This window comes from Pristiophorus japonicus, chromosome 1 (genome assembly GCF_044704955.1).
Source record: "Pristiophorus japonicus isolate sPriJap1 chromosome 1, sPriJap1.hap1, whole genome shotgun sequence".
In the NCBI taxonomy this organism is placed as follows: domain Eukaryota; kingdom Metazoa; phylum Chordata; class Chondrichthyes; family Pristiophoridae; genus Pristiophorus; species Pristiophorus japonicus.
Genome location: NC_091977.1, coordinates 235855353 through 235871936, shown reverse-complemented (window position 1 = coordinate 235871936; position 16584 = coordinate 235855353). Strand labels below are relative to the sequence as shown.

The window sequence follows — 16584 nt, the reverse complement described above, 5'->3', positions numbered from 1 at the left end:
ATGTGGTGAGAGGAAATAGCTCCACAATTTCCGACCATGAGCTTTCTGCTGGCCAGCTCACCTTTATGGATAGGACCGTGCGTTACTACCCATCCCGCCCTGCGGTATTGGATTCCCTTTGGAGCAGCACGGTTGCTAGTGATCCCAGAGTTCTGGAATTTCATCTGCCCTCTCCTTCTGGTTTCAGAGGAATGCTTAAAGGCTTAAGATGAAATAATTCGGGTGATTATATGGGAGAAATTGCCAACAGTAATGAATGGTTTCTATTTTCACCTTAAGTGAAAGGTGAGGGTGACATTGTGTTGGTGCTCGAGTTTAAACTATGTAAAAGTAGGAATAGATTGGATTTTAGGTGCTTCTTTTCCCAGCGACTAGTGAGCCACTGGAATATGTTGCTGGTTGGTATGGTGGGTGCTGACTCTCTGCAGGCATTCAAGAGTACCATTTCCTGACTGGAGCACAGATCGCATCACATAAGTCAGTGTTTTTATTAATAACACTGGATCCTTGTGATCTCTGCACTGGTTTTGATCACCTGAAACATAGAAACATAGAAAATAGGTGCAGGAGTAGGCCATTCACCCCTTCAGGCCTGCACCACTATTCATAAGATCATGGCTGATCATTCACATCAGTACCCTATTCCCGCTTTTTCTCCATATCCCTAGATCCCTTTAGCCATAAGGGCCATATCTAACTCCCTCTTGAATATATTCAATGAAATGGCATCAACAACTCTCTGTGGTTGGGAATTCCACAGGTTAGCAACTCTCTGAGTGAAGAAGTTTCTCCTCATCTCAGTCCTAAATGGCTTACCCCTTATCCTTAGATTATGTTCCCTAGTTCTGAACTTCCCCAACATCGGGAACATTCTTCCTGCATCTAACCTGTCCAGTCCCGTCAGAATTTTATATGTTTCTATGAGATCCCCTCTCATCCTTCTAAACTCCAGTGAATACAGGCCCAGTCGATCCAGTCTCTCCTCATATGTCAGTCCTACCATCCCGGGAATTAGTCTGGTGAACCTTTGTTGCACTCCTTCAATAGCAAAACTGAACACAATATTCCAGGTGAGGCCTCACCAAGGCCCTGTACAACTGCAGTAAGACCTCCTTGCTCCTATACTCAAATCCCCTTGCTATGAAGGCCAACATACCATTTGCTTTCTTCACTGCCTGCTGTACCTGCATATCAACCTTCAATGACTGATGTACCATGACACCCAGGTCTCGTTGCACCTCCCCTTTTCCTAATCAGCCGCCATTCAGATAATATTCTGCCTTTGTGCTTTGGCTCCAAAGTGGATAACCTCACATTTATCCACATTATATTGCATCTGCCACGTGTTTGCCCACTCACCTAACCTGTCCCAAGTCACCCTGCAGCCTCTTAGCGTCCTCCTCATAGCTCACGCCGCCACCCAGCTTAGTGTCATCCACAAACTTGGAAATATTACATCCAATTCCCTCATCCAAATCATTAATGTACAGTGTAAACAGCTGGGGCCCCAGCACAGAACCTTGCGGTACCCCACTAGTCACTGCCTGCCATTCTGAAAAGTCCCCATTTACTCCTACTCTTTGCTTCCTGTCTGACAACTAGTTCTCAATCCACGTCAGCACACTACCCCCAATCCCATGTGCTTTAACTTTGCACATTAATCTCTTGTGTGGGACCTTGTCGAAAGCCTTCTGAAAGTCCAAATATACCACATCGACTGGTTCTCCCTTGTCCACTCTACTGGAAACATCCTCAAAAAATTCCAGAAGATTTGTCAAGCATGATTTCCCTTTCACAAATCCATGCTGACTTGGACCTATCATATTACCTCTTTCCAAATGCACTGCGATCACATCCTTAATAATTGATTCCATCATTTTACCCACTACCGATGTCAGGCTGACCGGTCTGTAATTCCCTGTTTTCTCTCTCCCTCCTTTTTTAAAAAGTGGGGTTACATTGGCTACCCTCCACTCCATAGGAACTGATCCAGAGTCAATGGAATGTTGGAAAATGACTGTCAATGCATCCACTATTTCCAAGGCCATCTCCTTAAGTACTCTGGGATGCAGTCCATCAGGCCCTGGGGATTTATCGGCCTTCAATCCCATCAATTTCCCCAACACAATTTCCCGACTAATAAAGATTTCCCTCAGTTCCTCCTCCTTACTAGACCCTCCGACCCCTTTTATATCCGGAAGGTTGTTTGTGTCCTCCTCAGTGAATACCGAACCAAAGTACTTGTTCAATTGGTCCGCCATTTCTTTGTTCCCCGTTATGACTTCCCCTGATTCTGACTGCAGGGGACCTACGTTTGTCTTTACTAACCTTTTTCTCTTTACATATCTATAGAAACTTTTGCAATCCGTCTTAATGTTCCCTGCAAGCTTCTTCTCGTACTCCATTTTCCCTGCCCTAATCAAACCCTTTGTCCTCCTCTGCTGAGTTCTAAATTTCTCCCAGTCCCCGGGTTCTCTGCTATTTCTGGCCAATTTGTATGCCACTTCCTTGGCTTTAATGCTATCCCTGATTTCCCTTGATAGCCACGGTTGAGCCACCTTCCCTTTTTTATTTTTACGACAGACAGGAATGTACAATTGTTGTAGTTCATCCATGGTCACTCTTCCCCAAGGGGCCTCGCACAACAAGATTGCTAATTAGCCCTTTCTCATTACACATCACCCAGTCTTGGATGGCCAGCCCTCTAGTTGGTTCCTCGACATATTGGTCTAGAAAACCATCCCTAATACATTCCAAAAAATCCTCCTCCACCGCATTGCTACTAGTTTGGTTAGCCTAATAAATATGTAGATTAAAGTCACCCATGATAACTGCCGTACCTTTATTGCACGCATCCCTAATTTCTTGTTTGATGCTGTCCCCAACCTCACTACTACTATTTGGTGGTCTGTACACAACTCCCACTAGAGTTTTCTGCCCTTTGGTATTCCGTAGCTCCAGCCATACTGATTCCACATCATCCAAGCTAATGTCCTTCCTTACTATTGCATTAATTTCCTTTTTAACCAGCAATGCCACCCCACCTCCTTTTCCTTTCTGTCTATCCTTCCTAAATGTTGAATACCCCTGGATGTTGAGTTGCCAGCCTTGGTTACTCTGGAGCCATGTCTCCGTGATGCCAATTACATCTTACCTGTTAACTGCTATCTGCGCAGTTAATTCATCCACCTTATTCCGAATATTCCTCGCATTGAGGCACCTAGCCTTCAGGCTTGTCTTTTTAATACACTTTGCCCCTTTAGAATTTTGCTGTAATGTGGTACTTTTTGCTTTTTGCCTTAGGTTTCTCCTCCCTCCACTTTTACTTTTCTTCTTTCTATCTTTTGCTTCTGCTCCCATTCTACTTTCCTCTGTCTCCCTGCATAGGTTCCCATCCCCCTGCCATATTAATTTATGGGGCTCAGAGAGAAATTTTCAGCAGTATTTTTTCCTTATTTAACCTGTGTTTTTTTTCTGTTTTTTTTGCCTCTCCAAGGATGGTTGTGGGGATGGGGTGGGAAGGAAGGAGCGTTCAGTCATGATGCTCCGTCCATTGTGATGTTGGACAGGCTTTTTTGGACCAGATGTTTTTTTTCCTGCCCGTCAATTTTGTATGTTCGTATGCTGGGTGGCAGCTTTGGGTTCGCACTTGTGATTTCCCACTTGGCAAATTCCCAGTTGTAACCAAGCTGTCTAGGGAGGGAGGTCCCAATGAACAAGAGTGAAACAGTCACACGGAGTGGGGCAAGATGGAAACAAAAATTCAACAGCGAGCAAATAGCACTGTTTTCAGTAATTGGTTGACGAATAGTAGATAACCAGGAGAGATGCCTGCTCACCTTCTCAGATAGGAAATGGTGCATGGAGCTGGGCGGCTAAAGCAACGGAGAGAAAATAATTCCACCTAATCCATGCTGTTAGCTGAACTTAGCCGGATAAACGGTGAGAGGTTGTCACTGAACCCTCCCTCCATCCAGTGCTCTAAGATGAAGGGGGATGGGGAAATCGACCAGGTTGCCTTGCATTTGATCATTGTACTGTGACCCCTGCTGGAAAATGTGTTTGTGGGGAAGAATTGGCCATGATGCCCTCCCCAATCAAATAGCCTACATGTCAGCCAGACTGACACACGAAAAGTAATCACTTGGGGAAGGCCTAGCCTCCATCACCAGCTTCAGCGCAGTCGGGGAGAATGGAGAATGCTCAAGGCAGAAGAAAAAGGTATGTTGAATCTGCTGTGAAACGCCTTGGGCAGATTTTCTACATCAATGCAAGGTGTTGTTGAAGGAGATTACTTTGTTTAATGAACATGTATACTTTAACATAAATTCTAACTTTTCTCATCCTGCAAGAGCATCTTTAATTTGACACATCTATATAGCTTCAGAGTTATACAGCTAAGATGGACTTACCAAAAACAAAGCGACTGTGCTGCCCAGTACGAAGCCCGCAATCACATCAGAGCAGTGATTGCGATATTCAGATACCCGGTTCAGTCCTGTTAAAAAAGCAGCGCAGAGAGCCCCCAAGCACAACACGGGTTTGGCTAATCTGCTGCTTTTGGTCTTTATCGTGCTCGTGATGTACATCTGAAATAGAACAAGATGACACACACAGATCACTGGCACGGGTACATTTTTTTATGTTAACAAAAAACACAGGTCGTTGTGCAAGCAAGGCCAAGGAACGTAATGAATACTGATGATTCTCCACTGAATTATGTGATGCTTCCTACACTTCAGAAGTACTTCTCTGGCTGTAAAGCATTTCGGGATGTCCTGAGGTCGTGAAAAGTGTGATATAAATGCAAATTCTTTCTGTCTTTCAAATGAACTTAAATAATCCTTAATTTATTTTTTTTCATGGTAAAAGTTACCAGGACATTAAAAAACTAGCCAAAATATTCAAAAGTAAGGCACACGTTCTCCACTATGTTACTCCACTCAATTTGGTTTCTGGTTTTTACAGAAGTGCGGGAGGCGATATTGCACTGTGCTGATTGAGAGGTGTGAAGAAGAGTGCTGCGAATTACTGACTACGTGAAGTTCCCAAAAGCACCAAACGTTCAAAGTCTGCAATACTTTTTCATTCAGTTTTTGGTCACACTAAGTGGAAGAGACTATTTTAAACCAAAACCGTTTAAAGTGACCAATCATGAGGGTGAAATTCGACTTGGGAGTAGATGCAAAGCGAGCGGTGTCGCATCTGCCCTGAGTTATACATATTCAACAACAAATTGCATTCAATCTTCCCGCTCATTTTTTGGGGGTGCTGGCCCCTTTAAGGGGCTGCGCGGCCCATATAAATTACCGCGCATGCGCGGTTTTTACTATTAGAATGCTGTTAAGCCAGCTGCACGGCCGCGCACCTTAAAGGGAACATTACTTGCATTTGTATATCGCATTTAACATAGTAAAACTTCCTGCGGTGCTTCACAGGAGCGATTATCAAACAAAATTTGACACTGAGCCACATAATGAGATATTAGGACAGGAAAACGGTAGGTTTTAAGGAGTATCTTAAAGGAGGAGAGAGGTAGAGATGGCTGATAGTTAGGGAGGAAATTCCAGAGCTTAGGGCCCTGGCAGCTGAAGGCACAGCTCCAATGGTGGAGCGATGGAAATCGTGGATGCGCAACAGGCCAGAATTGCAGGAGTGCAGAGATCTCGGCGGGTTGTAGGGCTGGAGGAGGTTACAGAGACAGGGAGGGATTTGAAAATAAGGATGAGAATTTTAAAATTGAGGCGTCGCTTATCCGGGAGCCAATATAGGTTAGCAAGCACAGGGGTGATGGGTGAACGGGACTTGGTGCAAGTTAGGACATGGGCAGCAGAGTTTTGTGTAAGCTCAAGGTTACATTGTTCTGCTAACCAGCATGACGCAAGAAAATTGAAGCTCGGTCGAAATAGAAAGATAAAAGCAGGTAAAAAGTGGAGATTTCACGTCATCCACATTAATGAAGATGAATTGTTCAAATAGTGTACAGCATCCTCAGGGCACTGCACTGAGGCATGTTTTCGGGAAACAATACATTACATTGTTCAACCACTAGAAGGCATTAAGCACATACATCAAGTTAGTCCTTTGGAACATGGCTACTCAAAAACATTAATATCGGCATAAAGACAAACCACACAAGATCTGCTTAATGTCACATTTGGATGCCTCTGGATATACAGGGACTCAATTAAGTCATTTTATGGAGAAAAAATATACCCACTGGCGAGTCGGTCAATAACCATAGGTCATAGATTCAAAGTAATTGGAAAAAGACCTAGAGAGGCAGGGAGATGAGGAGAAATGTTTTCACTCAGAGAGTTGTCGGGATCTGAAATGCTTTACCTAAAAAGCTGGTGGATACTGATTCCATAAATAATTTTAAAAGGGGCTTGGTCAGGTATTTGAGGGTGAGGAACTTACATGGTTACGGACAAAAAGCTGTAAAACAAAGCTCGACTGCTCTTTCAAAGAGCCGGCACAGGCACGGTGGCTTGTGTGACCTCCTCCTGTGCTGCAAGTTTCTATGATTCTAATGGCAATGCCATCCAGTCCAAGTTTTATTATTGGAAAATTATAGACAGGAGATTATTTTAATCCAAAATGACTAAAAGATAACATTTCCTCAGTTGAAACCGTAACTTTACAAATATTTTGATGGACTAGAACCTTTGTTGATTATTTTTATTTTTTGATACCATTTATCTGATCTTATCCATGAGAGTTGTGTTCATACTGCTGCACACTTGGCTCAGAGCTATAAAAGTCAACCCACATCAACATGCATTTTAACAACAAGGGAGGTTATACAATCCAGACTAGCAGTCTTGAATACTCCTTTGAGCTGCAATTAGTAAAGGGAAACACTGCATAAAACCTCATCCAAGTGCTGAAAAATTCAAACAGCAATGCCTTTTAACCAAAAGAAGCATATTTTAGTAAACATTAAAGTCTGACCTAATTATGGGCCCAAATTTCCCCAGGAATTGCTGGTTTTTTTGGAGCAACTTGATTTTTCTGGAGTATCTTTTTAGTTGCAATTCTGGCCATTTAATTTGCGCCAGTGTAAGTGAGTTAGTTAGGTGTTTTAATAGTTTAGTTTTTTTTTCAAAAGGGGGCGTTACCAGCCACTTATGCCTGTTTTGACCATTTAAGCAAGTTTAGCCAGCTAAAAGTTACTCCAAACTAACTTAGGCCAGCGTAAGTGGGCACTCTTGTACGTTTAGAAAAACCTTACGGTGACTTAAGAAATCAGCGCAGGCAGCCAGAATTGGGGGGGTGGGGGGGGAGCGGACCTTGCAAAGCACTAAACACTTTCACAATAACATTAAAGAAGCATAAATACATGTAAAGCACCAAGCACGAATCAAAGCAGTACATTTGCACCAAGCACTAAACAAAGCACAAAAAGTAATATGCAATTAATTAACAAATAAAAAATAGAAGGATCCCTGCACCTAAAGCACCAAGACCAAAGTAATAAGCAATCAATCGATCAGTATATAACAAATAAAAAATAGAAGTCCTACCTTAGGGAACACAACAGGCCGCCAATGAGGGAACCCATTCGGCCAGGGCTAGGGACGGCGTGCTTCAGGCCCCTCCCACACAGCCTACAGAGCGCACTCACAGATTCGGCCTGCCAGGAGCTACTGCACATGCACGCCGACTCTAGCGCGCATGTGCATAGGTCCCGGCACTGTTTTCAGCGCCAGGACCTGGCTCCGCCCCAATCCACTGGGCCACGTTATGCCACCACCGAGGAGAGGCTGGGGAGTGGCCAGAATCGGGAGGAAGATTTTCGGCGCGCTTGGAGGTAGACATCTCAGCTGCCAAGATCCTAAACTCTGGAATTCCCTGCCTGAACCTCTTCGCCTCTCTACCTCTCTCTTCTCCTTTAAGATGCTCCTTAAAACCTACCTCTTTGACCAAGCTTTTGCTCATTTGTCCTAATATCTCCTTCTGTGGCTTGGTATCAAAATTTTTTTATTGATATCGCTCTTGATAAGTGCCTTGGGAGGTTTTGCCATGTTAAATGTGCTATATAAATGTAAGTTGTTGTTGTTGTTATAATCACTTCTGTGGGCACGAGCTGAATGCGTCCAGCATAACATTAACCTCTGCTTAAGACGACACTGTTGCTCTATTTAGTGATGAAATACATCCTCTGCACGATGAATTCATCAAATTAAACACAGTTTAGCAAAGACTTTTTAGTATCATTTTAACAGGCTGAGAGGCCTTGGGGTGGGGGGGTGGGGTAGGGGTGGGGGGGAGAGCGGAGGTGGGGTGAGGAGAGTGGGGAGGAGGTAACTAGTAATTAAACATTTCAATAATTTCCTTTTGATTATATACTAATTGTTTGAACTCCAATCTCCTAGAAAACCTGTTATTAATATTTTCATTTTTCTTTCATTCTGATTTCCCTTTCCAACTTGCGCCCAATGGAAATCTACGCAGTCAATTCTGTTGAAAGGTCATCGACTTTAAAGTTTATATAGAATTTACAGCACAGAAACAGGCCATTCAGCCTAAGTGGTTTATGTTCCACATGAAACTCCTCCCAACCCATTTCATCTAAAACCCTATTTGCATAACCTTTTATTCCATTCTCTGTCATATCTAGCTTCCCCTTAAATACGTCTATTCACTCATCTACTCTTTGTGCTAGCGAGTTCCACATTCTCACCAGTCTCCGGGGACAGAATTTTCCCCTGAATTCCCTATCGGATTTATTAGTGACTTTCTTATACTTAAGGCCCTTAGTTTTGGACTCCCCCACAAGTAGAAATATCTTCTCTCTGTTACCCAATGAAACCCTTTCAAAATCTCCAAGACCACTATCATGTTAACTATGTATCTCTTTGCACAGATGCTGTCAGACCTGCTGAGCCTTTTCCAGCGTTTTCTGCTTTTATTTCAAACGATCACTCTCGTATATTTTCGTTACATTTTTTGAGTAACTTCTGGAATTTGAACCAAATGCACACAAATGAAAACTGGTACTAACAATTTGTGTAGCTTCACTCATGTGTCACCTCAGTGTTATTTCACGTGCTCCGCCTTTCAGTCCATGTTACTGATATGATGATGTAGATAGAGAGTTCGGGGTAAATTTAGCAACAAGTCTCTCAGACTTTGCTAACTGTATGGTGCATTACATTAGAGCTTCAGCTGTGCCACACAGCCGCAATTTCCCATGTAAGGCATAACCATTGTGGGAAAGCACCAAGGAGGGTGATCCACCTGTGCAGCTTAGAGGCGACCACCGTGGCATTTTGATCACGCTAACGCAGACAGTAAACATCCTAGTTTACAATCGCCGCACTAAAACGATTGCTGCGCACGAGCACCGAGCAAGATGCCCTTCACATTCACACATATGTAACCTTGCCCATAATGTCCTGCAGCCATCCAATTTTGGACTGGCCAACTGAAGTGCCAAGAGAAAGTCAAGCAGAGCCCCAGAAAGAAAGAACTGTCCAGTTGGCAATTCCAGGTGCTGTTCTGGATACGCTCTTGAGCTGCATTGGGTGCGGTCTGGTACAAGTTGGCAGCCCACTGACCCTATTTGCAGATGGGTTGGCAGAGACAAAGAGGGAAAGAAGACAATGATAAAAATAAAGATAATCAAATCACCAGATAAGAAAATAAGATGTAAGATCAGTCCATCTCTGAAAAATGCATCCATTTATGAAAAATTATCTTACCCCTCTTAGTGCCGTACATTAATTGCATACTCATTGCTTATACAGTCCTCACCGCTTCGATCATTATTGAAGAAACCAAACAAGGCTGCATGTAGTGCAGCTACTGATATTTACATGGTAAAACTGTAACCCCACTACCATTTATCGCGGATTAGAAGGATTTAACTACACAAAAGGGAAGTTTAAACAGAGGTGTTATTCACTTAGGATTGTACTTGCTTCAGTGTCCCTCAAAGGTTTTTGCTTCAATGGCCGATTAAACGGGAATGTTTGAAGTGATGGTCACTGTACTAGAAAAATTACTTCCCCGTGTTTGCAAACAGCTCCAATCAGATTATTTCTGTTTTGTTTTAAAGTGTTACAGGCATGTCATCATTCTGGAGGCGTTACAATCATTGCTGATCCTGGGGTGATTGTTACTCGGGTAGGTAGCGAAAAGTTTGAGCGTGATACTAAATATAAATACCTGAGCAAAATGAAGTTAATCCTCAATGATTATCCTCAATAATCTGTATTGCTTTCAAATACCCTATGGTTCATTTAAATGCTTTGCATCTAAATTGCAGATAAATCCTGGTTATCCCTCCTGGTGAATAACATGGTGAATACTTGCATTGGAGGCAGTTCAGAGAAGGTTCACTAGAATGATTCCGGAGATGAGGGGGTTGACTTATGAGGATAGGTTGAGTAGGTTGGACCTATACTCACTGGAGTTCAAAAGAATGAGAGGTGATCTTATTGAAACATAAGTTAATGAGGGGGCTCGACAAGGTGGATGCAGAGAGGATATTTCTACTCATAGGGGAAACTAAAACTAGGGGACATAGGGCTAGATTTTCCACTTTTTTTGCATGCTTAACGCCCACTTTACCGCTGAAATGACGTATAACGCCCATATATCGGCCAGTTAGCCACAAAATGGAAACTGACGGGCATTTTTCGGAAACTGATCACCGAGCGTTACTTGCCCCATGTGCTTAACACCGGGAAAAAATAATACCGCCAGCCCACTTTTTTGAGGAAGAATCATCAGAATGGGCAAAATCAATGCCCATAATATCGCCCAGCGTTACTTTCTGCACTGATTTAACGTTGAGATTCAATAATACCGCCCGCCCATTTTTTTTTGGTCGTAAAGACCACATTTGCCGAAACTAACGCCCAGGAGATCGCCCACCGTCACTTTCACCACCGCGCACACATATCGGCCACTATATCGCTCGCCCAAAAAACCGTCCGTAAAAAGTGGAACTGTTCTGAACTAACGTCAGTGGCTGCCATTTTTTAAATTGCAGGTTGTTTCATTCAAAAGGCTGCTTCAACTTCAGGGGAGTTTGCATTGACTCTGGAGTTCTTCTCAGGTGAAGTGACCATCTCAACAGACATATTTTCAGACTCTGGACTATTGGGAGTTTACTCTCGGTGTATTTTAGTGAGGAAATTATTGCTTCTGATCAATCGCGATTATACTTTCATTGCAATGGGGCCAGCCATTTCTCAGCCTGCGTCGATTAATACGCAGATGCTGCAGAGTGCAAATGGCTCAATGTGTGATGCACATCATTATGTCCCCAATTTAAGACGTGCAAGAATGAGGAGGAGGTCCAGACCATACACACCCTGCACAAGGAGAAGAGGTCTTACCTCGACGTCTCCAACCACACCTGCCTTCGGAGACTGCGCTTCCACAGGGTGGTTATCAATGAAATATGTGAGCTCATCAGGCCACATATGCAGCCTGCCATCAAGATATCGGTGTCGGTCGAGGTCAAGGTCACCGTAGCACTGTCTTTCTACGCGCCCGGTTCCTTTCGGGCTTCCGCGGTCGAGACTTGCGCATCGCTACATTAGACAGGTCACGGAGGCCCTGTACGTGTGAAGGATGGACTTTAGCAGCTTCCCCATGACCGTGGAGGCTCAGACTGACAGGGCTGGAGCATTCTACCACATTGCTAAGTTCCCCAGGGTGCAGAGAGCAATACAGTGCACTCACATCGCCTTGTGGGCACCTTCTCAGGACCCTGAGCGTTTTCGTAACAGAAAAGGATTTTACTCCCTGAAGGTCCAACTAGTTGTCGACCACAACCAGATCATACTGGCAGTGAATGCCAAATGTCCGAGCACCTTCAATGAGGCTCACATCCCGCGTGAGAGCGCCGTCTCTGACATCTTTAAGAGTCAGCCACAAGAACGATGCTGGACGCTTGGTGCTAACCAATAAGACCTAGCCACCTGGCTGATGACCCTCCTGCGTGACACCCAAACCGAGGCCAAGAAGCAATATAACCAGAGCCACAGAGACACACACAATGTGGTCCACAAAACAATAACTGTGCTTAAGAGCGCTTTAGATGTCTGGGCCACTCAGGAGGGGAGCTACAATACAACCCTGAGCAAGTAGGTAAATTCGTGGCCGTGTGCTCCATGCTGCACAACCTGGCTATCAGGAGGGGACAAGAATTGCCAGAAGGGACTGATGTTCCACCTCAGGAGAGGAAGAGGATGATGAGGGGCTGGATGCTGACCTAGGGCCAAACAATCAGGCTGGCTATGCCCACGACCCCCTCCAGACCGCAGGAAAGGGCCCGTGGTGGCTAAAAAGCTGCAAGACTCTTACGTGAGGAGCTGATATCTGAACGATTTGCCTGAAAGAGCGTTGATGTGAGTGACAACGCTGGCACACTGCTGTGTGTGTGCAGCTCAGACATCAATGGTGCCCATCACCTTGGTGCCACTTAAAGTTTACATTGATTGAAGTTAAGTTTTATTTAACCCTTTCATGTTAAGGAATCACCAGTGTATAACGGTCCAGCTATCTGAGACAATGCACAACAAGGTTATGTTCAATAAATTTTTTTTTTATACCAACACTGGTCTGAAATCATAAGTATCCAAGGCAATAACTCCCAACCCCTGCCCACACCCCACTTTTTCCACCATTGATATCAAACAAATGTTTAACATGTCCAGCAACACAGAATACAAAGGCAAAGCGAGAGCGTGGTTCCCTCCCCCCCATACATTGCAATAAATTGCATACACCCTGATGGAGTATAACACTACCATCACCTACGGACATGCACTTCACTTTCCTTCCCCCCCTCCCCTTCTTCTCCCCACGTCTACCCCTTCCCCTCCTCGCTCCACAGCACCTGGCCGAAGAGCTCCTCAGGCGGTACCTCATTGGGGGGGATGAAGGCAGATGTGGTGGTTGCACGGGTACGGGAGTGGGGGGTGCCGAGGGGGCAACATTCTCTGATGCAGAAGCAGGATCTTGGTCCTTGCTCTCATCTGTCGTTCATAGTGGTGGTGCGGAACCTAGGGATGGAGTGCCGCGCTCTGGGACCACTGGGAGGCCTGTGCCAGCAGTGTTTCTGGCTATAGCATCCAAGGCCTCCGCCATCCGTGGAATGTACTCAGTCATGGTGGCCAGCTGTCAGGATATGTCCCCAAATGCTTTGATGAGCTGGTCACCAATGTCTACAGTCCTCCTGGACAACTGTACCATCTCTCCGCTCTCATGTGGCGTTCGTGGAACAGACCTGCCACGTCCACGAGGCCTCCGCGGGGTCGGCGCCATCCTGGGAACAAATGGAGTGCCCTGTGGCAAGGTGCTTGGGGCCGGTACCTCCAGAGTGGAGGTGGGAATGACCGGAGGACCACTAGATGGCCTTGGGGTGGAATGGCTTCTGGAGCATGGTGATACAGGTTCCTCGAAGTCCGCGCTCTCATCTGTGGAGAACAGACCCAGCAGATTGACGGGTGAGAATCGGAGCTCCTAAGCAGCAGATGTAGGATTATCCGGAGAGTGGGGCCCCTTGTCCCCACCTTCTGGCCTCTGTGGTCTTGCCTGGGGCCGCGCTGCTGGCTGAGCTGCAAAACACAAATGAGGTTATTAAAAGAGAAAGGGGTGCTTGGGTCACAAGGTGAGTCCAGCGCTAAACACAGCATATGCACCACCGCTATCAAAATCATCACAGACATCACATTTCATGACCATCAACACATTTGTATTGCAATGATTATCATTCGGCCAGCATTATTTCTATGACAATTTTAGAAATCATCTATCATATATGATTGTTTGGATATGAGTGGGTTTGGCATCTATTGACTTTACATCACGCAATGGTGTAAGCTTTACTCACGTGGCATCACTTCAAGGACTGCAGATGCGTCCATGGCTGTCCTGGTGTGCTTCCCCACGAGCACGAGCACCTGCTCCTCCATGTCAGTGATGTTGCTGAGAACTGGTGGCCCCCCACCCATTCGCCTCTGCAGGGACCTCATCGTCTATGGCTTCTTCTGTAAAAGGTGACAGGACGACATGGCATGAGATCATTGCGTGATATCATTGCTAGATCCTATCACAGAGACTGATACAACACATAACCGACAGATGTAATCATGATTATTATGATAATTATCATTCTTTACCTAAGGACGTGCACTGTGACCGCAGACTTTGAGTAAAACATGCCCGGTAAAAGTGAAGACCTCATATCTGTTGATAGTCACTCATGACTGTGACAAATCAAATTATATAAATACATAAGTACATGGAAATCAATGTAATACTTACTCTTGCGGATCCCACAAGGTCGTTCCATCGTTTGCGGCATTGGTTACCTTCACGCACCTCATTGGTCACCGACGAGACGACCTCTGCTATCTCGGACCATATCCTCTGGTAGGCCTTTGGGGTGGGCTTCCCACGCACTCCCTGTGTCAAATCACCCCAGCGTAACTCGACCTTCTGCAGGAAGGAGGCATTTGCCTCGTCCGAGAACCTCCTAAGTCTTTTGCGCCCTCCAATGTGCTCCTCTCCCAGCTCACTGCTCTCTCCAGCATCAGACTCCACAGCGTGCTGTGATGCCTCCTCCTCTCCCTCCATTATAGGCCAAATTCGGGCAAATATTTGGCTGGTAACAGCTAATTTTTGTTTCCCTCGTTGCAGTGAAGTTCTAAAGTCTCTCTCCTTCCTCCCAAAGCAGCCACACCACACTCAGACACTCCTTCAGTCCCTCTCAGCTCCCTCTCTCTCTGTCTCCTCTTCTGCGCATGTCATGATGACCCTTGACCTCCTGAATCACGGGAATCGAGCGTTGTCATGCCGTTGCTAAGGACGGCGACACTTTACGGCAGAAGGTCAGCGAGATTTGCCACCGGCCATTTCATATCGCTCGCGGTAACGCCCATTTTAATAAATGGAGACTAGGTGCTTTGAAAATGGGCGAGAAGCCGGCGATCTGAAAACCCTTTTTTACTGCCCACGCCGGAAATAACACCCATTTTTGGGCGATAAGCACAAAAGTGGAAAATCTAGCCCATAGTCTTAGAATAAGGGACCGCCCATTTAAAACTGAGATGAGGAAAAATTTCTTCTCTCAGAGGGTTGTAAATCTATGGGATTCTCTGCCCCTATTCCTGCTCCTATTTCTTACGTTCTTATGTTATTATGATCATGTTTACTTTGGAGTCAAAACACCATGGTAGACATTATGGATAATCAAACTCTCCCAGTTTACAATCATCTTGGATTACTTCCAAAAGGCATTGATAAAGTGCCACATAGGCTTGCCAGCAAAGTTGAAGCCCATGGAATAATAGGGACAGTGGCAGCATAGACACAAAATTGGCTAAGTGACAGGAAACAGAGAGGAGTGGTATTTTTCAGTCTGGAGTGGTGTTCCCCAGGGTCTTGCTTTTCTTGATATATATTAACGACTTGGATTTGGGTGTACTGGGCACAATTTCATAATGTGCAGATGACACAAAACTTGGAAGTATACAGTGAGGAGGATAGTGATAGATTTCAAGAGGACATAGGAAGGCTGGTGCAGAAAAGTGCAAAATGATATATTTTGACAGGAAGAACAAGGAGAGGCAATAAAAATTAAAAGGTACAATTCTAAAGAGGGTGCAGGGACAGAGAGACCAAGGGGTATCTGTGCACAAATCGTTGAAGGCGGCAGGGCAGGTTGAGAAAGTGGTTACAAAAGCATAAGGGATCCTGGCTTTATAATTAGAAACATAGAGTACAAAAGCAAGAAAGTTATTATCAACTGGAGAATTGTGACCAATTCTGGGCACCGCACTTTAGGAAGCATGTGAAAGCCTTAGATTGGGTGCGGAAAAGATTTACAAGAGTTGTTCCAGGGATGAGGGACTTCAGTTACATGGATAGACTGGAGAAGCTGGAGTTTTTTGCCTTAGAGCAGAGAAGGTTGAGAGGAAATTTGATAGAGATGTTCATAATAATAAGGGGTCGAGAAACAATAGATAGAGAAAAACAGTTCCCAGTGGCGGAAGGGTCAGGAACTAGAGGACACAGATTTAAGGTGATTGGCAGAAGAACCAAAGGTGACATGAGGAAAACTTTTTTTACGCAGCGAGTGGTTATGATCTGGAATGCACTGCCTGAAAGGTGGTGGAGGCAGATTCAAATCGTGGCTTTCAAAAGGAAATTGTCGAAGTACTGATAGTATATGTAATGGCTGCATCAATTTACTAAGGAAAGATTACTTGATGTGATGGCTACAAATTGTAAGGTGGAGCTGTGGGTACTGCACAAAGTAGGTGGAGGGCTTAAGCAAGACAATGCTGGCAGGCAGAGTGGTGCAGAAGTAGTAGCCCATTGCACAGCAGTGAATGAATTGGAAGTATTCTCTGCCAGTTGTAAGGTGAGCTTTTTCAAAGTATTTGTTTGTGTGATTGAGAAAAGTCGTGTGTGAAGCAAAAGAAATGATCTCCTTCCAAAGAGAAGAAATTTGTGTTAGCTTTGCAGGGCATTGTGAGGCTAAGGGTGAAAATGAATGTCACAAAGTATGATCAGGAGTGCATTTTAGATAAATGTTACCAGTATTACTTGAAGTTG

General features: G+C 44.8%; 1 protein-coding gene across 5 annotated transcripts in view; it reads right to left on the bottom strand.

Moving 5' to 3' along the window:
• Positions 1–16584, bottom strand: part of plppr1 (phospholipid phosphatase related 1) — a 164032-nt gene that overhangs the window by 10968 nt on the left and 136480 nt on the right. For all 5 annotated transcript variants that reach the window (XM_070888366.1, XM_070888365.1, XM_070888362.1 and 2 more), the window contains exon 6: positions 4413–4589. In XM_070888366.1, coding sequence (XP_070744467.1) covers positions 4413–4589 — 177 coding nt within the window. The remainder of the gene's footprint in view (positions 1–4412; positions 4590–16584) is intronic.